We start from the raw sequence: 25,734 nt of genomic DNA on the forward strand, positions 1-25,734 counted from the left end.
AGTTTATTTACTGAATTATTTCCCTTGCTTTAAAATATATATATGTATGTTTGTGTGTGTGTGTGTGCATGTATGTATGTATGTATAATATGGTGCTGAGGATCAAACCCAGTGTCTCATGTGTACTAAGGGAGCGCTTTACCACTGAACCACAAGCCCAGCCCCTCCCTTGACTTTCAAACACAAAATTGAGGAGAAACAAAAGACAACCAAAGTTGATAGAGATGCTCCAGTTTAAGGATCAAGAATTCAAAAGACAAGGAGTTAGGACACCTTAGATGTATATTTTCAGTTACAAGTAGTTATTTTATTCAAGTAGTTATTTCCCTTGCTTCTAGAATACTTGAAAAAGTATTGCAGCATACTTGAAAAAAGTAAACTTAAAACTTTGTTTATTACAGTGATCTGCAAAAATAAGATGTATTTCCATTAAGTGATTAGTCATGTGACGAAGGTCCAATAGATCTATTACTTTGGATGTTCAGGCATTAAAAATACTTTTTTAGGGGCTGGGGATATGGCTCAAGCGGTAGCACGCTTGCCTGGCATGTGTGCGGCCCGGGTTCGATCTTCAGCATCACATACCAACAAAGATGTTGTGTCTGCCGAGAACTAAAAAATAAATATTAAAATTTATTAAAATATTAAAAAAATACTTTTTAGCATAATTATATATTATTATATTGTGTGCACATATGAATACGTGTAACAACGAATCCCACTATTAGTACACATATAGTGCACCAATAAAAAAATGGGAAAAAAACAATATTTACTGCTTGAAGCTAACATATAGTGTTCTTCCTTTTTGGTACAATCATAGCTTATCGAATTTAGGTGCATTGATGCTGGCATTCTGATCTTTCCTGAAGGTGGTCCACAGATGGTTTCTACCCAGCTCCTCATACCGCCATCTCATGGCAAGGATCGATGCATCGACTTCAGAAATAATAAAATTGTCTTCATGAAATAAAGTTAGAAGGTTGCTATAGGACCCATCTGGGCTGAGTGCTTTTCTCTGTAATAATCCGTAGCTTCCTTTTATAGTGGGTCACATGGGAACTAGTACATGGTACTGCTTAACAAATCCTTTTGTGGTCCTGGGGATAGAGTCTAGGGCTTCATGCCTGCTGGACTCTATAGCTCTATCACTGAGCTATATCCCCACCTCTTTATTATTCCATTTTGAGACAGGGTCTCTAATTTGAAGAGGCTGGCCTCAAACTTGGGATCCTCCTTCCTCAGCCTTCCATCCATACCCAGCTTAATGAATATTTTAATCTCTTCCACCTCTGTGGTTATTATTTCACTTTAGGAGTTCATTTATCCTTTTGACTATTTTGTTTGTGTTCAGTATTATTCATCTCTACTTTTATCTTTAATTATCCTTATTATTTATTTAGTCAAATTCACTTATCTTTAGCTGGTTTTTAATAATGAAGGAATTTAAAGCCATATATTCCTCTGAGAATAACTTTAGCTCTATCTCATGATTTTGTTTTTTAACTTTTCAAGTCACAGATTTTATTAGAATTTTATTGAGGCATAATTTGCATACCTATTGTGAATGGGAAAGTTGTCTTACTCCATGGATAGCGTTGTGCATCCATTACTGCACTCCATTTCTAGAACATTTCCATCTTACCTCATGTGCTCATTTGCCATCAGCACCCACTCCCAGCCCCCGCTGCAGGTGACCATTTCTGTGCTTTCTGTCTCTAGATTTGAGATTGTACAAGATGTGGTCTTTTTCTTGTAAAGTTATGTGTTAGTAACCTTCTGACTTCTCTCTTCTAGTTTTCTTGATATAAATTAATACCTCTACTATGCTCTGGAAGACTAGAACTTATTCCTCAAACCTGATTTTATTTTGGCATCCATTTTCTAGCCTCTCGTCGTCCCCCAACCCTTATCCTTCTCAGCCTCTAGTAACTACAATTCTATTCTCAGTTTTTCTGAATCAGCATTTTTAGCTTCCACATATTAGTGACAACATAATGCATTTGTTTTTTTTGACTGATTTATTTCATTTATTTCACATAATGCATTTGTTTTTCTCACTGATGTGTTCATTGTATTAGTACAATGTCTTCAAATTACATTCATGTTGCCATATATTACAGGATTTTATTCTATTTATAGCTCAGTAATATTCCATTGTATATATACTCCACATTTTCTTTATCCATTCATTCTTGATAGATATTTTGGTTGACTCTACATCTTTGCTATTGCAAACATTGCCACAATAAACATAGGAGTGTGGAGGTCTCTTCAACATACTGATTTAATTTCCTTTGCATATACCCAGAAGTGGGATTTCTGGATCATTTTGGTAGATCTATTTTTAGTTTATTAAGGATTCTCCATAATAGTTGTACTAATTTACATTCCCATCAAAAGTGAGTAAGAGCCCCTGTTACTCCACATCCTCATCAGCAGTTGTTATTTCTTGTGTTTTGATAATAGCAATTCTAATTGGAATGAAGAGATACCTCATAGTTTGAATTCATATCTCCTGGTTATTAGGGATATTGAGCATTTTTCACTTACACATTGTGTTTGGATATTTTCTTTTGAGAAATGCCTATTCAGATCATCTGCCCAGTTTAAAATTAAATTATTAGGAGTAATTTCTTGCTGTTGCATTCTTTATATATTTTGGGTATTCTTGTCAGAAGAATAATTTGCAGATAATTTCTCCCCTTCTGTAAGCTGTCTCCTTGGATGGTTTCCTTTGTTGAACAGAAGCTTCTTAGTATGATATAGTCCCGTTTGTCTATTTTTGTTTTTATTGCTTATCCTTTGGGGGTCTTATCCAAAACATCTTTGCCCATACCAATGTCTTGAAGTGTTTTCCCTGTTGTTGTTTTTTTTTTAAGTTTCAGATAATTTTAGATAATGGGATTTCTTTCTTGATTTATTTTTCAATAGGTTTGTTGTTATTGTTATTGTGTAGAAAAAAATCTGATATTTTTATATTGAGTCCTGAAACTTTACTGAATTTTTAAAATCAAAATAATTTTTAAAATCATTTAGGTCTTTGATCCATTTTGAGTTTTTTTTTTATATATTGTGAGAGATAAGGGTCTACTTTCATTATCCTTTGGGGGAGGATAATAGTTTCTTGGTGGAGTCTTTAGGTTTCTGCATGCATCCATCTGTCCCAGCACCATTTATTGAACACACTGTTCTTTCTCCATTGTATTTCAGCACCTCTGTCAAAAATCAATGGCTGTAGATGTGTGGATCTGTTCCCTTTATCTAGGTGTAGTTTTTATACTATTTACCATGCTGTTTGGGTCATTATAGTTTTGTGTAGTTTATTTTGAAGTCATGTATCATAATGCCTCCAGCTTAATTCTTTTTACTCCAAGGTTGCTTTGTCTATTTGGGGTCTTTCGTGATTCCATATAGACTTTATGAACTGTTTTTCTATTTCTGTGAAGAATGTCACTGGTACTTTGATAGGAATTACATTGACTTTGTAAATTAAATTACACGGGCTATCTTTCCACTTATGTGTGTCCTCTTCAGTTGTTTTTTTTTCATCAGTGTTGTATAATTTTTATTGTAGAGATCTTTTGCTTACCTGTTTATTTTATTCATAAATATTTTAATTTTTGTGTCTATTATGAATGGGATTTCTTTCTTGATTTATTTTTCAATAGGTTTGTTGTTAATGTGTAGAAAAAAATCTGATAGTTTTATATTGATTTTGTGTCCTGAAATTTTACTGAATTTTTAAAATCAATTTTAATAGTTTCTTGGTGGAGTCTTTAGGTTTCTTTCCATATAAGATCATGTTGTCTGCAAGCGGAGATAATTTGATTTTTTTCCTTTCCAATTTGGATGTCCTTCTTTCTTTTCTTGCTTAATTGCTCTGCCTAGGATTTCTAGTATTATATTGAATAAGAGTGATAAAAGTGGACATGCTTGTCTTGTTCAGGATCTTAGAGGAAATGCTTTCAGCTTTTCCCTATTCAATATATACAGCCTTTATTTTATCAAGGCATATTTCTTCTATACCTAATATATAGAGTTTTTTTTTCTTCTCATGAAAGAATGTTAATTTCATCAAATGCTTTTTTGTGAGTGTATTGAGGCGATCATATGGGTTTTATCCTTTATTCTCTTGATGTGATATGTTACATCAAGAGAACCAAAAATGCGTCGACCAGTCTTGCCTCCCTAGGATAAATCCTACTTGGTCATGGTATATAATCTTTTTGATGTGTTAATAGATTCAATTCACTAATATTTTGTTGAGAAGTTCTGCATCTTTTTTTCATCAGGGATATTGGCCTATAGTTTTCTTTTTTTCAGTTATGGCCTTGTCAGATTTTTTTTCCTTATCAGATTTTGGCATCAAGGTAATGAATTTGGAAGGGTTTTTTCCTTTTAAATTTTTTTGGAATGGTTTGAGAAGAATTGATGTTAGTTCTTTAAAAGTTTGATAATATTCATCAGCAAAGGCTTTTCTTTGTTTAGAGTTTTTTTATTCTAGATTCATTCCTGTTACTTATTATTGGTGCATTTAGGTTTTTGTTTCTTCATGGTTCAGTTTTAATAGGTCATATGGGTTCAGAAATGTATCTTTTTCTTCAGTTTTCCAATTTCTTGGCCTGCAGTTTTTTATAATAGTTCCCAATTATGTGTTTGTGGTTTTATTTCTGAAATATCAGATGTAGTGTCTCCTTTTTCATCTCTGATTCTATTTGTTTGACTCTTCTTTTTTCTGAGTCTAGGTAAAGGTGTGTTGATTTTGTTTCTTTTCAAACTTTCAGTTTTTTGTCTTAACTGATATTTTTGGTTCTTTTAGTCTCAGTTTTGTTTGTTACTTCTCTGATTTTATTATTTATATTCTTCTACTAATTTTCGGTTTGATTTGTTCTTGCTTTTCTAGTTTCTTGAGCTGCATCATTAGGTTGTTTATTTGAATTTTTTTTAATGGAGGCACTTATTGCTATAAACTTCCCTTTTAGTACTGTGTTTGCGTATCCTGTAGGTTTGGGTATGTTGTGCTCCCATTTTCATTTTTGTCAAGAAAATTTTTTTTTATTTCCATTTTGATTTCCTACTAGGTCCATTACTTGTTCAGGAGCATGTTGTTTAATTTCCACGCATTTGTGTGATATCTAAAATTCCTCTGATTGATTTCTAGTTTTACTCCATTGTAGCCAGAGAAGACACATGATATATAGTTTTGAGTGTTTTTTGAAATTGTTAGGACTTAGTTTGGGAGTGACATATGGTCTGTCCTAGAGAATAAGTACCATGTGTTGATTAAGAAAGATTTGTATTCTGCAGCTGTTGGATGAAATGTTCTGTAAATATCTTTTAGGTCCATTTGCATCCTCCAATATTTCCTTCAGATATAATATTTGCTTTGTATATTTGGGTGCTCTGCTGTTGGGGACATAGATATTTGCAATTGTTATATCCTCTTGTTGAGTCGATCCCTTTGGGATCTGTGATCCCAAAGTAAGTTTCTTATAGGCAGCATATAGTTAGTTGAGTCTTATTTTTTTTTAAATCCATTCAGCCAATCTGTTAACTGTAGGATTTGGTCTTTTTACATTCAGGATTATTATTAATTGTTAATAACATATTCCTTTCATTCTATTAATTTTTGTCTTTATGTTTTGCCTATTATTTGTTCCTATATTCTTCTCTTATTGTTTATCTTTGTGGTTTGATAGTTTTCTGTACTGATGTTTGATTCTTTTTCTCTTCTCTATGTCTGCTCTACTGATAAGTTTTCTACTTTTGCATTTATTCATGATCATCTATTTGCTTATTCATATAAGAGTCCCTTACGTGTTCCTTTTAATGCTGGATACTGGTAATAAGTTTCCTCCAGTTTTGCTTCTCTGGGAAAGACTTCAGTTCTTTATTTATGAAGGATAGTGTTTTAGGCACGTTTTTCATCACTGTGACCAAAAGACCTGACAAGAACAATTTTAGAGGAGAAAAAGGTTATTTTGGGGCTCTTGATTTCAGAGGTCTCAGTCCATAGAAGGCAGCTCCATTGCTCTGCCTGGGATGAGGCAGATATCATGGCAGAAGCGTGTGGCTGAAGAAAGCAGCAGGGAACATGGCACCAGGAAACAGAGAGAAAGAGACTTCTCTACCCAAGGAAAAAATATATACCCTAAAGGATGCCCTAATGACCCACTTCCTCCAACCACACCCTACCTACCTGCAGTTACCACCCAATTTATCGCTACCAGGGGATTAATGCACTGATGAGGTTAAAAATCCCAGCCCAGTCACTTCACCTCTAAGTGTTCTTGAAATGTCTGACATGAGCTTTCGGAGTACACCTCACATCTAAACCACAACAGGTAGCTTTGCTGGGTGTAGTATTCTTGGTTGGCACAGTACATGATCTTGTATGTCTTGCTTGATAAAGGTTTTGGAGGCTCATCCCTGTTGAGTAGTTTGTTTCTTTTGTTATTATGAATACTGCCACTTTTTGTTTGTCCACTGACCAATTAATGGGCATGTGGGTTGGTTTTTTTAAGCTAGTATGAATGATACTGCTGTTATAAGTCTTTGTGTAAACATGAATTTTCATTTATTTTGTGTCAGTATCTATGAATTGAATTGCTGGCTTATGTGGTAAGTTTCTGTCTAGCTTTTTAAGAAACTGCCATATTATTTTTCAAAGAGGTCCCACCATTGATTGATCACAGTTCCCATGTGTCCCCTTCATTTGCTTGATATAGCCTAGCCACTGGACTGTAGCCTTTCTGTGGGTGTGTGGTGGTTTTCATTTGTATTTCCCTAGTGATTGAAAATGGCATCTTTTCATGGGCCTATTGGCTGTTTGTTCATCATTTTTAATGAAATGTATGTTCAAATCCTCTTGTATGTTTTTAAGTTGATTTTGTTATTATTATAAGAGTTCTTTATGTATCTTGGATATCAGTCCTTTATTTTATCGTAAAGTACAATAAAAATAAATAATTGCAAAAATGAAATATAAAATGCTCCCATAATTTTTTATTATTATAGTCAGCAGACATACAATTACTGCTAAATTGCTACCAAAGTTTCTAAATCATTGTTCTCAATTTCTACCTGATTGAGAATTTTCAGGTTTGTCTTTATGTGTTTGACCCATTTGTTGACCTTTTAACTTCAGAAATACTTTTTCATGTCTGAAAATTCTATTTGGTTCTTTTTAAAATCTGCAGTGTCATTTTTAAGGCTCTTCCTATTCTTTTGTACATTCCGTGCAACTTTACAGTAAGCATCACTATTCACAGCCTGCATCATAAGACCAGTGTCTGCAGTTTCTGTCACATTTTGTGCATAAATGTCTTGTTTGCTTGTGTTCCTGATCATCATCATCATCATCTCTGGTGTTGTTATATACTGGTCTTGTATTCAAATATTTGAAACCTAGAGTCAGGGTTTTCAACAGGGATTTGTTATCATTTTAGTAGACATCTGGGGACACCTTTGCCAGAGTCTTACCAATCTAAACCACAACAGTGACTTATTAAGTTAGCCAGGCCAGTTGTTCTGCCCAGGTATACCCTATAGATGCTGTAAATGGAAACCTCTCTTGGCTAGACTACAACAGGGTTGATGCCGCATAACTCAGCAGATGGTGTCCTCCTTGTGGGAGACACGTAATCTCTGGTTGCCTAAGAAGTGAGGCTCAACTTCACTAACACATGGGAGCAAGGACAGATTGCTCTCTCCATATACAGTTAAATGCTTCCCTTTGCAATTCAAAACCACTAGTAATAATCTGTGAGGTATATCCTGACACCCAGCCGATGTTTATTCCCCGTCAACCACATTAATCTTTTAAAAAGCTGTTGATAAACCTTTCCTGGATCTACAATTTTACAAGTTAATTTGGCATTCTTTTGGAAATGATTATTTTTCATACCAACTGGATAGTTAGTTATCCTGAAATATGATTCATGATAGAAAAACAGGATCAACATAATTCCTTTGAGTTACCGGTTTCCCTGAAATGGTGATAACTTACGCTTTTTTCTGACTTCTTTTCTGTGAATATTATTGTGGATTCTAATGTATTGTCTTTTATTTTAGTGTTTTAATCTAAAATCATTATTCTTCCTGTGTTCAAATGCATAATTTCGACCTTGGTGTCCTTTAGGCTAACTCCTATGTATTTTTTAGATCATGTATTTTTGATTTCTTGGTTTTCAGCAGTGAGATTTGCTACAGGCTCATTTTGCACCTTTCCTGCCCCAAACCTGGAATCAGCCAGTTCTCAATAGCCCTGGTTCCTTTCAGTGAGAAATGCTGTAAGAGACCAGAATCTGGATAGCAAAAGTACTCATTACTATAGGACTGAGATTTCTTTTAATTGTTTTCAGTGGAGGGAGCTAGAGTATAATTATTTTTATTTAATTTATTTATTTATTTATTAGAGAGAGAGAGAGAATGAATTTTAATATTTATTTTTTAGTTCTCGGCGGACACAACATCTTTGTATATGGTGCTGAGGATCGAACCTGGGCCGCATGCATGCCAGGCGAGCGCGCTACCGCTTGAGCCACATCCCCAGCCTGAGTATAATTATTTTTAAATTATGCATTTAATTTGATATCTTTAATTCAATTTCATTATTATATAATAGTATTTTCACTTTTTTCCTTGGATTTTCATAGTTTTATCTCTATCTTATACTGAAAATCTTGCTAACATCATCAATGTAATTTTGGCTATATAGTCTACTAAAACAATCCAACAGTGATTCTACTGTCATTACAGTTGGAACTTCAAATTGGCTCATCTCACTGTAGAAAGAGCTGTTGGCATTTTTGTTGGAATCCTATTAAATTATAAAGTGTCCAAGGAATGGTTTGCATCTTAACGTGTTTGCCTTCTGTTTTAGGACTATGCCGTGTTTATTTTCCAAAGCCATTTTTGTTTCCTTTAGATATTTTATAGTTTCTCACATGTGGATTTTACACATTTCTTATTAATACCCAGATAGTCCATTATTGCTGCTGTTGGAAATGGAGTTTTCTCTTACATGTGTCTTCTACATAGTAGTCATTATTTCTGAATGTTGGCCCTTACTTTTGCCTCATGCTTCTTTACTGAATTATCATCTTACTCCTTACAATATTTCTTAGTTGATTCTTTTGAACATTCCAGCTATCTAGATCATCTGCATAAAAAGATAGTTTCACCTCTTTGCTTTGATTCTTACACATTGCATGTCTTTCACTTGAGTTGATTGATAATTCCAGTACAGTGGTTCACAGTGGAGGTAAGAGCGGGCATGCTTGTCTTGTTCCTGACATCAGTGGGAATGGCAGGTGTGATTTCTAACCATTGTTTATTATTTCATTGTGTGGGTACCCCAGATTTTCAGCTGTTATAAACAGTGCTCTTATGTAAATCTATTATTGTCCTGTTCTCATCTATGAACGTTTGCTTAAGCTGGATTCAAAGTAAAGAAGTAGTGGATCAAAGAAGATAGATTTTCAAAAACTTGCCAGACTCTCATACCATCTGGAGAGAGGGCACCATAAGCTTATACTCCCAGAGCCTGTGGGGTGTCTGCACGGTGGCATTTTTCCGGCACTGTGATAAGTCGGAGGTTTTGGTCATTTGCTGAGTGAAAGACAGTATTTTGTGTTTTAGTTTTTGGTAACAGGTTGAATATGGTCTTCAGACCTATTCACTCAAGATTTCTCTAAATCGATCCCATCATTTGGTATATTTAGTTTGAAAGGTAGGTTAAATGTTAACTGAAGAGATCAATTTTTTAAAGTGTCTTATGGGTACAGTAAACTAATCATGTTTCTTGAGGACATTCTCCCTGTTTTAGAAACAAAAGGCCAGGAAGAAGCCAAAGTTATAATGGAATGACATGGGCTGTAATTTTCGGTTACCTGGAGACCCTGGCACAGGAGACCCTGAGGTTCTGGCCTTCCGTGAAAGCAGACCTCGCGATGTTGTAGGAGAATGTGCTTGGTTTTCCCAGTTTGGCTTTTGAGTGGCAGTTAACATTTTATGTATTCTGCTCTGCTTTCTTCAAAATGCAATATTTCACCTCATTCAGAGCAGTTTCTTTTCAATACAGTTGAAAGTTTTGCCATAACAATGTATGTTTTTACTGCTTAAAAATGAATTATGCATATATTTACAGAGGGCTTAGCCTCTTGCCTCTTAGTTGAAGAAACTAAGAATGGGGTATGAAGGAAGACTCTGCTCTGATGAGTACTTTCTTTCATCGTGTCTTTGACATGGTGCCTTCTTTTGGTTACCCACAGTCCCTATGCTTGGTGAGGCAGGTCCCAGATCAGAGCAAATATTTGACCATCTGTGTTGGTCAGAGCTGAAGAGGAACTGGATGATAACCAGATGCCCCTAGCCCTCCAGACATCACAGAGTCATGGCAGTCCTTGGTCAGCATCTGGGCAGCAGAGGTACAGCCGGTACTGTGCTTGGAAGTAATTGAGAGCTAGCTGCCTATGTGACAGGACAATCCCTCACCCAGCCCAGACTCAGGCTACAAGTGCTGTCCTCTCCACGCCCCTTGAGCCACAAATGCCCCATTGAGTCACTCAGGTGTCAGCCTCAGACCTCTCTGGGTAAAACCCCAGGGTTTTGGTCTCTAACTTCCAGCTGCATTCACACATTTCACATAAGTATTGAGCTTCAGCCTTCCATGCCGCTCCCAGGCTTCCTCCCCAGTACCTGAAATTCAGTTTATCAACACATACACACTTCCTTGGACATTTCTCTCTCTATCCATTCCCTCCAGCTGGAGATCTGGCTCCCTGTTGATGCTCCACCCTCCCCAGAGTCTGTACCCTGCTGCTTCTGCTCCCTGTATCCCCTGAACTGCCTTGGCTCAAGCCTGCCTTATCTTTTTTTTCCAGTTGTGATGAAATATGCGTAGCATATTATTTATCATTTTAACCATTCATAGTTGTATCTCTCAGGGGCATCAGATACATTTACTGTGCTGTAGATCTGCAACCAAGACTTTTTCATCAGACCCCATAGAAACTGCCCCCATGATACAGGAGTTCCCCTTCCTCCCGACCCCCTGGAAGCCTGCACTCTACTATCTATCTCTAGAGCTTGACAACTCCAGAGACCTCATGTAAGTGGAGTCTTATCTGTCCTTCTACCTTAATTGACTTAGCACAACCTTCTCCAGACCCTCTTGCTGGGGTTTAACTCTCCTTAATTCCTAGGAGGGCTCGTCCTTCCTGGTGGTAAGTAGGAAGAGCTTCACAGAGCGTGGTATCCTGGGTGAGGAAGAGCAAACTGGGCTACCTCCTCCCCTCCAGTGTTTAGATGGAATCAAAGCAGAACAGCTCTGGCTGTGAATTAAGAGGACTGTCCTGGTACAACATGAAGAAACCATAAGAGCAGTGGCGCAGCCTGTCCTGTACCTACACCCCCTGCTTGTGGGCATGGGGCTGCCTTCCATGTTGCCCTAGCCTGCTGCCCTGGGGAGCACCTGAGGAATAAAATGTCCATACTCTCTCTGTTGAGTTCTCTGGGATTGGGAAAATGCTGGGGCCTTTGCAGACCTGGGGTTGAACACTATCCGTGTGGCAGCATGTACTAAAGGTTCAGTTCCTTTCTAAGGCTGTGGCATTCCATGTTGCAGACTTACTACATTTTGTTCATCCATCAATCCCTTGATGGATGCTTGGGCTCAGGACACTCCGACATGCTACTCCACTCTCCATGTTAGCTGCTGTCAGTGCTGTCACCAAGGGCAGGGGCCGTAGTGCCTGTGTCTGTGGTATCCATGACCACATCTGCCAAGAATCCAGGGAACAGTGCAGCCACACTGCCTGTCCTCTCCCTATCCTTGCAGTTTTCACAGAGACTGCTGTGGCATCACCTCTCAGGGCGGCTAAACCTAGCCTGGACTCACCACTTCCTTCACATCACTCCACCTCAGGCTTCTTCTTGGAAAACAAGGTTTATCGCCCCATTGACCTACCGTAGGTTTGGCAAGGGTATGGGCCAATTAAAAAAAAAAAATTTTGGTATGATAGTCTTCGACATAAACGGACTTCATCTACTGCGTGGGGGCTTCCTGTGCTGTCAGAACAAGGAACACTGAGAGCTCTTACCTTCCTGCAAGGCTTCCAGCCCAGTGATCAAGCCCAGGCTTCACCCAGGAGCCAGGGTGAGGTCTTCGCAGCTCCTCCACCTAGCTGTGCTGAGCTTCCCTGTGGGTGAGCTCAGCTGTGGCTTTCTAATTACTCACAGGACTTAGATCAACAGGGCAGCCAGTGCCTGTCCCTTTGTCCTTGCTGTTGGCAAGCAGAAGTTCCCTGGCAGCCTTTGAGTACAGCTGAATGTTAGGTACCTTTGATCTGTCTAAGGAAAAGGTCTATTTTAAACTGCAAGTGAAGCCAAATTTTTTAGGTTAGATTTTTTACCCAACAATCTATACTTGTGAGGTTTCCAGTTTTTTGGTTTGGGGTTTTGTTTAAAAAAATAGTGCTGGCCAGCCCAATGCCTCTGCATTATGGCTATAGTGTCACAGATCTCTAGGCTCAAAAAAAAATCTGTTAATTACTGTAAAACTTATCTACTAAGATGTGAGCGTATGTAATTTGCCTACAAATGGGCTTGGGGAGATAAAAAGAAAACCTTTGGCTGAATTTAGAAATGAAAATATGAAAGTTTTATTCAGAAATACTACCTAGAAATAAAATCAGTGGGATGTATTTACAGACAGTTTGTTTTTAAACATAGAAGAAAACAGTGATGAGAAAATAAAAGGTAATTCCTTTTCAGAGCTAAGCTGTCATATTGTGCAGATTTTCCACATTCGGCATTTGCTGGAGGGTTCATTGAGAGCCCAGGTCTTCTTGCCAGTTTCCTAGTGGAAGGTGCACCGTGCTGAGCCAGCCACCAGCCTTGCCTTTTGAGCCCTTCTTGATGTAGTTGAAGCCAGGAGGGTTATGGAAGCATCATGGGAGGCCAGACTAACAGGCGGATGGGGCTGGTCAAGGTGACGATTAGAGGTGTCCACTCCTGGCACCAGAGTGGAAGAGGGTCTGTTTCAGGGGCGTGGAAAGTAACTGTTCAGGAGATGATTCAGTACCCTGACAGGAACCCCCTGGTGCCAGAGACTGTCCAGCGTCTAAGCCAAGAGAGAAAACCTGCGGCTGGAACTCTTGCTGAACCTAGCAGGAAATAAAAAAAAGATTGCCCAAAGGGATTACCTAAGTGGAGTCCCTTGCGTGGCTCAGTGATATCTGTGCACTGCAACCAGGGGTCTTTCCAAAATGCTGTTGGTGGGCAATGAGGTTTTTAGAGTGAGGTAATGCACACTGCTTCCTGCATTTGGCCTGTGCTGGCTGGGGCTGCATTTAGTGGCATCCTGCCTGGGTCCTATATTCTCTGCTCCTACCCAGCAAGGGAGTCTACTCCCTGTATGATGTGAGCCCTCTTAACAACATGAGGAATCAGGTATATCCCTTTTCAGGTGAAGACAGAACCAGCAGGGTTCTTCAGGGCAGTCTCTTGCCCCATGCTGATCTTTTCTCTCTGTCCAGTCGCTCCCAGGAAGGTGTCAAAAGATGTCCTAGAGTGAGTGACATGGCTGTATGATGAGCCCCTCTGGGTTGCATTTGCCAGTACTTGTTTCATCAGGGCAGAGAGCTCCACTCCAGAGACCACTTGAACCTTGGCCACTTAGATGAACCCAGACTCCATGCAAAGGTGACAAACTCATGGTGAGAAACTCAGGCAGTTCATAATTGAGTCTCTGAGACAAAGAGTCATCATCCTTATCTGTTATTTAAATTTTCAATGCCTGATTTCAGCAAAGTTTTATGGATTTTTTTGCATCCATGATCTCATTTATCATCACAATAAAATCTTTTGTATCAGACTTCTTGGGTTCCTATCACCATCCTTTCCCTGTTCTTAGCCTGACATTTAAGAGGAAACTTCATTAAGGATTCTTTCTGCTATAACTTAATATATGTCTCCTTTTAAAAATTGTTACTTTTATATCTCATAATAATGTAGTTTTCTACAGTGTTAATAAACACAGGGAGTTTCTAAAATAAAAGGCATCTGTAACTCTACCATTCAGTGATGAACATTGTTAATATTTTGAGATTATTTTCTGATCATACTATTTATGAAAAACCATTCTCTGACTTTTTCACTTATATTTCAGTTTTATAAATGTGTAAGTATTTTTTAAATATTTTTTAGTTGTAGTTAGATATACAATATCTTTATTTTTTGTGGTGCTACTATCAAACCCAATGTCTCACTCATTCGAGGCAAGTGCTTTACCACTGAGCTACTGCCCCAGCCCCTGTATAAGTAGTTTTGATGGATGTATAAAATTTCACAGAGTATGTGGGGTAATCTTTTTGACCTTAAGGTAGTTTCCATTATTTTGGAACCATGAGTAGAATGTAATACTCTCAAAAAGAATAAAATATTTAAGCCAGGCATGGTGGTGCATGCTTATAATTCCAGTTATTTGGGAGGCTGAGACAGGAGGATTGCAACTTCCAGGCCACCCTGGGCAATTTAGCAAGAGCCTGTCCCAAAATAAAATAAAAAGGAGTAGGGGATGAGCTCAGTGGTAGAGTGCTCCTGGGTTCAATGTACCAAGTAAAGAAATAAATGAAATACTTATCAAGGAATTGAAAGGCTTATTCTCTGCGAATTACAAATGCTCCTGAAAGAAATTAATGAAGCCCATAAATGGAAAGACATCTTATGTTCATGGACTGGAATACCTAATGTTGTTAAGATGTCAGTGTTTCCCAAAGTGATCTGGAGAGTCAGTTGTAATACCTGTAAGAATCCCAGTGTTGGGCTGTGGCTGGGGCTCAGTGGTAGAGCGCTAACCTAACATGTGTGAGGCACTAGGTTTGATCCTCAATACTATATAAAAGAGGAGAGAGAGAGGAAGATAGGAAGATGTTGTGTCCATCTACAACTAAAATAAAATTAAGAATCCCAATGTAGTTTTTTCCAGAAGTAGAAAAAGTTGGAGGACTCACCATTCCTCATTTAAAAACTTAAAACAAAGCTACAGTAATCAAGACTAGTGTGGTATTGCCACCAAAACAGACATATAGATCAATGGTATAGAACAGAGCTTGTGCATATGTGGTAAGACTATTCAGTGAGGAAAAGACAGACTCTAACAGATGACACTAGAAACCTGGATATCCACATGAAAAAGTCTGGTTTTAGTTAGACCCTTACCTAACACCGTATACAAAAATGAACTCGGAATGAATCAAATCCTGGATGTTAAGAGCTAAAACTATTAAACTTCATGACATCAGGTTTGGCTGTGATTTGCTGAGTATGACTCCAGAAGTGGTACACAACAGAAGTAAAAACAGGTAAACTGGACTGCATCTGATTAAAACAGCATTGAAGGACACAGTCAGCAGGCGAAAGGCAGCCTACAGAACGAGGAGGTTTCTGTAAGTGCTGTATCTGAGAAGCGATTAACGTCCAGACAAACAACTCCTACAACTCAACAGCAACCAAAAAGTCTTGGTTTTAATAATATGTAATAAACTTAAGCAAACATTTCTTCAGAGAAATACGCAAATGGTCAGCTTGCCCATGCAGAAGGAGCTCAGCATGACTTGTAGTTCAGGACTAGAGCTCAGTGTGCACCCTGAGGAGGGTACTGTGCAAAGGCATGAGTGCTCTGAGGATGTGCAGGGGCCCGGATGCATTCCTGGGTATTCACTGGTGTGGGGTGTGCAGTGGACAGCCACTGGGATAACAGCATGACAGTTCTTCAGGAAAAAAAAAAAAAGGGTATTCCATGTGATCCAACGGTCCCTCCTAGCTGTGTCCCCAAAAGAATTGAAACAAGGACATGAATGTAATTAATGCCACTGAACTGTACTCCTAAAAAGCAGTTTGGATGGTAAATTTTATATCATGTGCTTTATTTTAGCATAATTTCAAAAATAGGTATTTTTTTAAAAAATACTATATTTTTTAAATATACATTTTTTTAAAATGTGATACTCATTCATGGTTATTACATTTCTAGAATGAATTCCAAGAAGTAAAACAAAAGTTTACTACTTAAACAAAAAAAATCTTGAAACATATTTCCAGATATTTTCTGAAATCATTATCTGAAGTTGCAGTCAGGTACAATGTTGTACACCCGTAATCCCAGCAACTCAGGATAAACTACCATTAAATGCCATTAATCTGACATTTTAGGAAAAAATTGACATTAGCATATTTATAGTATTTGTTTCCAAATCAGAAATATGTCTTATTTGTTCAAGTCATTATTTCTTATCTATATTTTGTTTTATCGATAATTTCTTGATCTCAGTCTTTAAAGAGCTACTTTATATGCATAAGGTTTTTAAAGAGTGTGGAGGGGAATCACTAATAAAGTTGAGATCCTTTGATCTTAGATCATTAGGAAAAATACATGAAAAAGTGTCTTCCTTTTCTTTCCACCTTGTGCTTCTTGATGATGCTCCTGGGGTCTCTGGGACAGGTGCATCTCCCCAGACTATCTCACATGAGTGTTAAATCTGGCCGGAGGTCTCGTCCTGTTGAAGGTGCAGACCGCAGAAGCATGGGCTTCTGATCCTTCCCAAGCCCCTGAGCACCCTGTTCCCCATGAGTTCCCTGGTGTGGCTCCTGGGAAGGGGAGGTGCACTGAGTGGAAGTGAGTGCAGCAGTACCTCAGCACTGAGGGCTGGTGGTGGTCCTCTTCTTGAAGCCCTGGGCGGGGGAGAGGTCCTTGGAGACAAGTGGACAGACAGAATCTGAGTTCAGGTCACCTGACTCGAGGCTTGGTCTTTTTGTTTAACCGTGTCAGCTGCTCAGGTAGCATTGTTGCCAGGGCAGGCGTGAGGCCAGCAGTGTGCACTCATAGGGAGACAGACTTGGGGTGGTGTCTGCTCTTGGGGCTCAGGCCCACTGGAAGCTGTTGGACCTGCTATGGAGTCCTGCAGTTCTCAGCCCTGGGGAGAAGGGGTGGATAGGATTCTGGTCACTGCTTTTCTGACCATCACACAGCTGTTGGCATGGTTGCATCTACCCTCTTACTGCGGGGAAGACCAGGAAAGCACCTCCAAATGGGTGCAGCGGTGCCCTCATCTGCTGAGGTGTGTGGCATCCAGGCCCACAGGTGTCATGGCCACCCAGCAGCAGCACATGTTTCTTTTGCTGCAAATTGTGTTTTGGAGTTATGGGGCTTTTTGGTTCTTATTCACAGGTGGAGCAAATGGGTGAGGTGGGGATTGTATAGGAAATGATACAAAGGAAAACTTTCTTGTTTGTACAAAGAAGTGACGAGATAGCTTCTGCTCTGCTAAAGAGGTTTTTCTTAGGTTTATTCATTTTCATTTGGCACTGGTGTCTCTGTGGGAGTCGCTCCCTGCCACCTCCAAGCACTCCAGGTCAGAGTGACCTTTCTTCTTGGAGCAACGTTTTCATTAACTTTGTCTGAAGACAGGAAACTAGGATCTGAATGTTGCTTTTAATAACATCCCATCAAAAGTTAGTGAAATATCAATTTTGAATCTAAACAAAATATCTAAAACCTAAATAAAAGACTCTGATATGTTGACATCTTTAAGCTCCAGAAGAAAGCACCACAGGGGCTGGGATTGTGGCTCAGTGGTAGAGCATTCGCCTTGCGTGTGTGAGGCCCTGGGTTCGATCCTCAGCACCACATAAAAATAAATAAATAAAGGTATTGTGTCCAACTACAACTACAAAGTAAATATTTTTTTTTAAAAAAAAGAAAGCACACCTTTTATGTCTGTTTTAGCTCCCACAACCATGTGGAATAAGGACTTTAATTTGTAGCACTTTCTAGCTATTGAACACAAAGCAGCCTTCATTTTTCATGTAGTTTTTCAATCTATGTTTTTCAGAGGGTGGGGAAACAACTAGGTCTCAGGGAAAACCAGTGTGTGGGGATTATGAATTTATAACTTGCCCACTTGGTGGTAGGGGAAGTTGAACAAGAGTCTGGACTAATGAATTGGAATTATGTAATATTTAAATAGCCATTGACTTTAAATCACCGGCTGGCTGTAATGATACATAGGATGTACATGTGAAAGTACAACTAGAAAGGAGAAGATGGACGGGAGACATAAAGTGCCGCTGAATTTGGGGTATCAGGGAAATGCCAAAATGTAAAGTTCCCACAGAACACCTCCTATGTGCACACCTTTTTTTTCTCTCTCTCTCAGAATCATTTGTTTACACTCTGGCTGGGGATTGTGGCCTCCAGTCTGTCCCCGGAGAGGTGGGTTTTCTGCCTGAAAGTTACTGAGAAATGAAGACTGCAGAAAGCCGGAAAATGCCCAGGCTCTCAGTGCACACTGACAGCCAAGCAGAACGCTCTTTCCATTTGCAGGTTTTTTTTTTTTCAGTGTCATTTTAAGTTGCAGCTTCCAGCCAATCAGCGAGCTCCATGCCTGCTGACATCACTAGCCAGCCAGTTCCCTCCAGCTGCAGAGAGCTTCAGTTTGTCTTTTTTTTAAACTAAAATGGAGGCTGGTTTCTTGCCCTAGGAGTACACTGCCTTCCCCGCAGGAGTCTAGATGTTGACATGTAATAAGGCGGGCAGCGGGATGGTGGTGGATGCGGCCAGCTCCAATGGGCCTTTCCAGCCCGTGGCCCTTCTCCACATTCGAGGTGAGTTATTGTGTGTTCCACTGACCGGAACCTTCCGTGGGTAGTTAATAAATGGCTATTGTGCTTCAGATAGGAAAAGCAGGAAGTCCCTTCAGCAGAATTCACTCCACTTTGCTGCAGGCTTCAAGGGAGCAGATGGGGTGTGTCACTGCCATTTGGCATTTTACAAACTACTTACAGAATCTGCCGCTCGAGAGAGGCCTTGCATGCATAGTTCAAAGCTGGTTTTTCTGCTTTCAGCTCGCTCTCCCATCCCCCTTTCGAAGCTGTGCTGATGTCAAAGGATGTGAAGTCACTGCCCGGGGAAGGTATTGGGTGGGGGTAGGAAGGAGAGGCGGGCCCGGCCAAGCCGGGCCAAGTTGCTGTCGGTACGCAGAGTTTCTGTTACATTGGTGTTGCTTAATACTGCAAAGGCTTTGCCGGGGACATATCTAAAAATTAAAGATAAATTGCAATCTGAAAATATGCAGAATTGATCAGAAAAGAGCTTCCTTTAGAAGGACTATCATTCTTGCCATAGAGCCTTTTTTAAAGAAATGTGCTCATGCTTTGAAATCTGAAATCTGTTGGGGGTTGTAATTTTAAGATGTTAGCATTTTCATGGAGTAATACAAGCTATTCAGCATGCACATAGGCTGTGTGTTGCCATTTGGTGTTTAAATGTAAGATGGCAACAAGTTTCTAGGGTGTGCAGACATCATTATTTTAATAATCGCAGTTTGCCTTTTTACAGTTGGTACATATTTGGGGTTCAGATTTAGCTTAAAAACGCAGTTCCTGTTAGTCATGTTGAATTGTTACCAGGGTAGTACATACTTAGTTGGCATTTTAAGATATTTGTTATGTAAATTTTGCTCGTAACTGGGTGAAAGAGAAAATGGTATTAAGCCTCACCAGATCACTTTTTAAATATAAGGTCACAGCTTTTCCCTCATACAAAACAGTTTTCACTATCAAAATCTCCTTAAGGACCTGTGTGAAGGAAGGGTGGGTGCAGGATCTCTAGGTGACTAACAATCCCTGTGACTAAAATGCTGGGCAGGATTTTTCAGGTCCTAGGGTGTACCCAGGAAGATAGAAGCACGTGAACACCCAGCCTGTTAGAATGAAATGCATGTTGCTTTTCTCCCCAAACCCTCTTTGACAGAGCTGGTGGAAATCAGCTTTCACTATAACCAAATATTTTAGAGTCAGCTGTGAATTTATTGTTTGGCTGTGCAGCCAGCCAAGAAACAGGATAACAAGAAACTACAGTTAGCATTAGGTGTTCTAGCTGCAGAACCCAAGTGGTCAAGAGCAAAATGTAAATTGTTTGGATTTCAGTTTGATTTTAAATACTGAGTAGTTAGCATTAAAAAGAAAAAAATTTGATTGCATATAAAATTAAGATTTTTCATTTGTGGGTCTTCTGATTTTTATTAGATACCTAATGTACTCGTTACCTTTTGAATTATGAATTTATTCTGAAATAGAATCATTTGATTTTATATGTTAAACCACCACTGCTGCTATTGTTAATTCCAAGACCTTGTTTGCTGTTAATTCCAAGATCTCATTTGCCCAGTTTGGATTTTTCCCTGTGGCTGTTCACTGTGTAATTGCAGCAGGGAAACCAGTGAAGTGTATGAACTTGAAAAAGACTTGACTTTTTACAGAGCAACCTTTAGACTAACTACTAATTCAAATGGTGAGGGTATTTCTAATTTTAAAACTCAAAAGAATGCTTGATTTACTCCTAAGAACTTCTTTTTTAATTTATTTTTTAGTTTTAGTTGAACACAATACCTTTATTTTATTTATTTACTTTTATGTAGTGCTGAGGATCGAACCCAGGGCCTTGCATATGCTAGGCAAGCGCTGTACTGATTAGCCACAACCCCAGCCCCCCTAAGAACTTCTTAGAGCAAGCTTGTTAATAAGAGGTTTCAAAAATGTGTTTTATTTATTGAGCTCTTAGATTCTTAGTTGAACCTCTGATTAGCAACTGCTGTGTGCCAAAAGTGACTAGGATATTGCCCCTGTCCCAGAGGAGCTTATGGTTCTGTGGGAGAGACCCAGCCATGGGGAAAGGGCACAGGAGGAACTCCCCATGGGCAGGGTGCTCTGGAGGGAGCAGGGAGCTGGGAAGAAAGCGGCACAGGAGAGGGTTTGGTGCTGAGTTATCTGTTTGCTCATCCATCCCATTTAGGGAGGAGGCGGGTAGCTCACTCACAATGAAAAATAACTTACCCAGGGTCTCACGGCTGGCCCTTAGTGGGCCCAAAATCAAAACCCTGATGGCTTTTTTGTTTGGAATCTTTTTTTTTTTTTTAAGTTACTTTAAGAAGAAATTCCAGCTATTTGTAGAACATCTACTGCAGGGTTACAGTGGTGTATTTACCCACTGCCATATCACCTGTTCAGTTCAGCAGCCTCTTTTCACAGGATGGTTTTGCACCCGGGTTCATTTCTTATTCATTTTACCAATACTGTATGTGTGTCAATATCTATCGTGTGTGCTGGGCAGGGTCCTAACTTGGAATACAAGCAAGCACAATGGCCCAGCTTTCATAGTTTACAGTTCACTGGGGATGGAAGGCAGTTAACAAGTAAGTAAAAATGACCACCCGATGACTTGTACTTCTTATTGGTTTACAGTTATTGTATATCAAATAGTCTGAAGCTTGTGGTCATTGTAGTGAATAAGCATGTCCTAGGAGTTCGAGTGTGAAAGGGATATATTTTAATTCGGTGCAGACCTTTCTAAGGAGAGAGAGTGACCCAGAACTTGATGACTGTAAATTTAGCTTAAATCCTGTACTTCCAGCACTGCCCAAGAAAACTGCCTGCAGTGGTGGGAATGTTCTCTGTGCTCTCTGTTGCCTTAGCCACTGGCCACATGTGACTGTTGAGCCAAGAAGCTGGATTTTTAACTTAATTTTAGTTATCTTAAATTTAAAATGTATCTAGTGGTTACTGAATTGAACCACACAGTTCTAGACTGGAATTGGCAAACATTTTCGGAAAAGGGCCAGATTGTAGATATTTTTGGCTGTGTGAGCAAACGCAGCCATAGACAGTAAAGGAATAGGCATGTCTGTGGTCCAATAAAGTTTTATTTACAGAAACAGGAGGCAGGCTGGATTCCACCCCTGGGCCTCAGGCAACTAACCCTGTTCTAGGCTAATCCTTGATTTTTGGTTGCCTGTGAAGACCAGTAAAGCCTGTTTCCTGGAGGTTCCCAGTACTGCCTCTCCTGCCCTTGATGGCCAGGCCAGGTGGAGGTGGGCTGGGATTTGGTGGCCATTTCCTCCTCCCACCCATTCAAGAGCTAGGTTTAAGGCAGTGAGAGCCGAGCCAGAACAAGGTTAGTGGCCAGGGAAACCATGAGAAGCCCGGCATCTCTTCCAGCTAGCCTCTGTCCGGGCCTCCAGGGACTGCTCTCACCTGTCCTAGTCCATGGGGGAGGCTTTGCAAGCCCTGTGGAACCTGGAGAGCAAATCATTCTTTTTGAGGAAGATACTTCTGGAAGTGGACATCTACTCAGGGGAACCTGTGGTTTCTCACAAGAACATGCTGAGTTGCCAGCCCAGTGGTCTTCACCTTTCTCAGAAAGACATACAGAAAGCACGTGAAGAAGCAAAACCCTGGTTTTCATTTCCTGCCACACTGAATCTCATGACTTACTCAGCATTAACAATAATGATATGCAGGTTGCTGAATTTAGAATACACCTGCATGGCGCCATCAGTAAACACTGGTGAGCATGTAACCTGTTACCCATGTTACCAAAATTAAGAAGGAGAAATATTTGAATGACAAAAACAAAAGACCCTTCAAAAGAAGAGCAAAGCAGTGAGTGATTCTTTCTCTCTGAAGAGTGTCTCAACTCAAGATCCCAACGTCATAGATGCCTAATTACTGTGTAGCTGCAGTTAGTTCTCTGTGAAGTAACTGTTCAGAAACACACCTGTACACCTGAACACAGGTGAGCCTGTATACAAAGGTGTTTTTTGTATGTCCCTGGGGTGGAAGGTAACCTTAGTAACAGACAGCCCTCTGGGGGGTGGTTGTGTAAAGTACACACCTTTTGATAATTAGTCTTGCCCTTGAACTTGGGCATAACATCTACTCATGGAGTTTCTTTATAGTAGAAGCTGCTGCCTAGAACTTCTTCACTGAGATGTGTTAAATCATGTAGAGAAATGAAAAAAGAGAGAGAGATACAAGTTATTAGTCAAGTTTTTCAATCTAGGAAGAGGACAAATGGAAACTCAGACCTGGTTTGAGGCACATCCTGCTTCCGGTTGATTGTGTCAGATGTGATTGTAACTTGTTCATCCTGTAGCATTTGGCCAATCCCAGCAAGCTTTTGTGAGCACCAATGTACTCGCTCCTGTGTGCAGGATGAGTGGGACAAATTCAGGTGTGTCTTCTCCCCAGAGGCACCCAGCCTGAGATCCTCAGTAAAGGACTACTGCCCCGGAAGCTGCTACTGGTGATTGTCCAGGAGGGAGGAGAGCATCGATTGAGCACCTTCAGTGTGCCGGGCCAGAGTTCCTTCTGTCTATTCTCTCCTTGAATCTGCCCAGCACTGTGAGGCATTGTTTATGATTTTTGTTTTCCTGGAAGAAAAAGGAGAGCCCCTTGCCCAGGGCCACACAGAATGTTGAGAGCCTAGCACAGTCTGAGCTCAGCACAGCTCCCATCCCCCCTCTGCTCCAGGGTAGTTGTCAGTGTGGGGAGGTGGGAAAGTCTCTACCGTAGGCGCCTCTTGGTTTGCACTGCTCTCCTCAGAGTGCAGTATACCTTGGAGTGTCTGGAGCTTGGCACCTGGGCTTGCAGCTGTCATTCTTGGTGTGTGGAAGCTCCTTCTTCTCCACCATCCCACTTCACTTCCCAGGTCTGCCAGGCATTACTTTCTGGCTGTTTTCTTTAGAAAATCGTGAGCATCCTAAAAACAGTCATTTGGGTTCCAGCTCTCTCATGGGGCACTGAGCATGGTTTCTAAGTCATTGTCAGCGCATTGAAAAGAAAAAAGTTATCTCTTTGAATACTCACTAAGACAATAACTATCCAGTGTATTTCTTGGCCAACTACTGGTCAGTGGGAAGGACCTACCAAGCTCAGGAGATGCTGCCCATTCCTGCCTGGCCTTACTGAGACTAGACCTCCTCTCTCTGGCCCAGGGGAAGGTTGACATATGGAGAACTTAGGCAGGGTAGTTTTCTGTCACTAATATGCTTTTTTAAAAAATTATTTTCTTTTTAATCTTATAAAGACATTGGCTCAAGTGCACAGTTGTGTGGACATCCTGCCACAGCAAATTAAGGTCTGATTTTATTTTAGGTCCTTGAACTATTTATAAATCAAAACCCTCTAGTTTAAAAATAAAGACTGAAGTGATAAGACAGTGAAATACAACAAGTAAATCTAGATCAGATCCTTGCAATAAAAAAAACAAAATCGAACCTATATAAGACATTTTGGAACATTTGGGGAGAGCTAAGTACAGAGTGACACTGGCTGCTGTGGGAGTGCTGTGCTTGCCCAGGTGCAGCGCAGGTGGTGTGGTTTTTAAGGAGCTCCTAGTTGTTGGGGAATGTGAGGTGTCTTGTTCTCTGTAACAGACTCAGACTGGAAAGAACAGTGTGGCAACAGTTGTTGCTTCTAGGGAAGGAGATACACCAATGTTCACTCAGCTTCTAGATGGATCAGTGTTTGAGGGAAATATCTTTAAGAAGGTTCTGCTTAACACAAAAATGTGCAAATCAAATGCAGTAGTTTAGAAGCTATTTCAGTGAGCAGCAGTCTTGTGTGGTGGAGATTTTGCCCCCCGTCACTGACTCAAAGCCCCATGGATGGCCTGCCCTGTCATATTAAAGGTGTTTGGGATGTTCACTTTGTTTGCTGTTCACAGGAATTTTTACTGGTCTTAAGAGTAAGGCACACTGGGAGAGAAAACCAAGGTTCCTCTGAAGTTGAGATGCTCATGGTTAGTGGTCAAGGGTAAGAATGAGATCTGGAGCCTCACCAGAGTCAGATCCCACCCCACACCCTCTTGCCACTGGCTAGCTGAGCCATGGTGGGGAAATGAGGCCCTCCCTGTACCTAGAAATGAATACAGCCTACCTCTTTGGAGTCTGTGAGTTTAAGTAAATAAATACGGGTAAGTTGCTTAAAATGGTGTCTGGAGTGTTATAAGACAGTTCAAGTGTTAGTGGTGGCCATGGTGACCCCTTTTGTAGGTCACATGTGGTACTTCAGAGCTCAGCAGTTTAACCACAGTCTGTTTTAATTTTCTACAGCTGTATTACCTATATTTGTTCATCTTGAAGCTCATCCGTCCATCTATCTGTCTCTCATTTCCGGAGCCTTTTCATCTCTTGCAGTCTAGTTGGCATTTTGCCACTGAAAGCAGTTAGTGTCTTCTATACTCTAGAGGGTGTGAAATCAGCTGCCCAGATGAATCCAGGCGCCACCTCCATGGCCTCTGCCCTGAGTTACTCACTGGTCCCCGTCCATCTTTATGTCCAGAGGAAAGTAATGACTTGGTACGGACACTGTTAACCCCTTGAGAGAGTTCAGCATAAGGAGGTTTATGTTTAAAAGCCAGAAAAGCATCTGTGACTAATCATAAACAGTGTGACTTCAATGTGTCCTTCCCTTTAGTCGCTATAAATGCAGATGTTACTCTCTGCTACTTTTAGCCACTTCACTTTCCGAAGGCTCATCATGTTGTGTCAGACCTCATTGCATTAAACTCTGCTGAATTCCTGATTTGTTCCCACCACCATGGGGTCTCAGTGTGTTATTCAGGCCGTCCTTGAACTCCTGGGCACAAGTAGTCTTCCTGCCTCAGCCTCCATAGTGGCTGGAACTGTAGGCATGTACCAAAGCACCTGGCTAGTGCTGTTTTTTTTTTTTTTTAATTAGATAGATCTGAGCTATAACCCTTGAAATTTTAGTATAGTGGTGGGGATGAGGTTGTGGCTCAGTGTTAGAGCACTTGCATAGTATGTGTGAAGCACTGGGTTTGATCCCTGGCACCACATAAAAATAAAAACAAATAAAATGAAGGTA

General features: G+C 40.1%; 1 protein-coding gene and 1 long non-coding RNA gene across 15 annotated transcripts in view; one reads left to right on the plus strand and one right to left on the minus strand.

Annotated features, from left to right (window-relative positions):
- Positions 1-25,734, plus strand: part of Ppp2r5c (protein phosphatase 2 regulatory subunit B'gamma) — a 138,662-nt gene that overhangs the window by 24,933 nt on the left and 87,995 nt on the right. For 2 of the 14 annotated variants that reach the window (XM_005340992.5, XM_013365550.4), the window contains exon 1: positions 18,463-18,672. The exons of 8 other annotated variants lie outside the window; for them this stretch is intronic. In XM_005340992.5, the coding sequence (XP_005341049.1) occupies positions 18,579-18,672 (94 nt within the window). In that variant the 5' untranslated portion in view covers positions 18,463-18,578. Of the gene's footprint in view, positions 1-8,458; positions 8,563-18,461; positions 18,673-25,734 lie in introns of those variants that run through there. 4 more of the 14 variants (XM_005340993.5, XM_021720681.3, XM_078050920.1 and 1 more) reach the window with 3 other exon arrangements.
- On the minus strand, positions 15,517-19,092 carry LOC144377956 (uncharacterized). The gene is made up of 2 exons (XR_013439308.1): positions 18,851-19,092; positions 15,517-16,982 (listed from the first exon to the last, which is right to left on the minus strand). It is a non-coding gene; the product is annotated as an uncharacterized LOC144377956 (long non-coding RNA).

This window comes from Ictidomys tridecemlineatus, chromosome 5 (assembly GCF_052094955.1).
Source record: "Ictidomys tridecemlineatus isolate mIctTri1 chromosome 5, mIctTri1.hap1, whole genome shotgun sequence".
In the NCBI taxonomy this organism is placed as follows: domain Eukaryota; kingdom Metazoa; phylum Chordata; class Mammalia; order Rodentia; family Sciuridae; genus Ictidomys; species Ictidomys tridecemlineatus.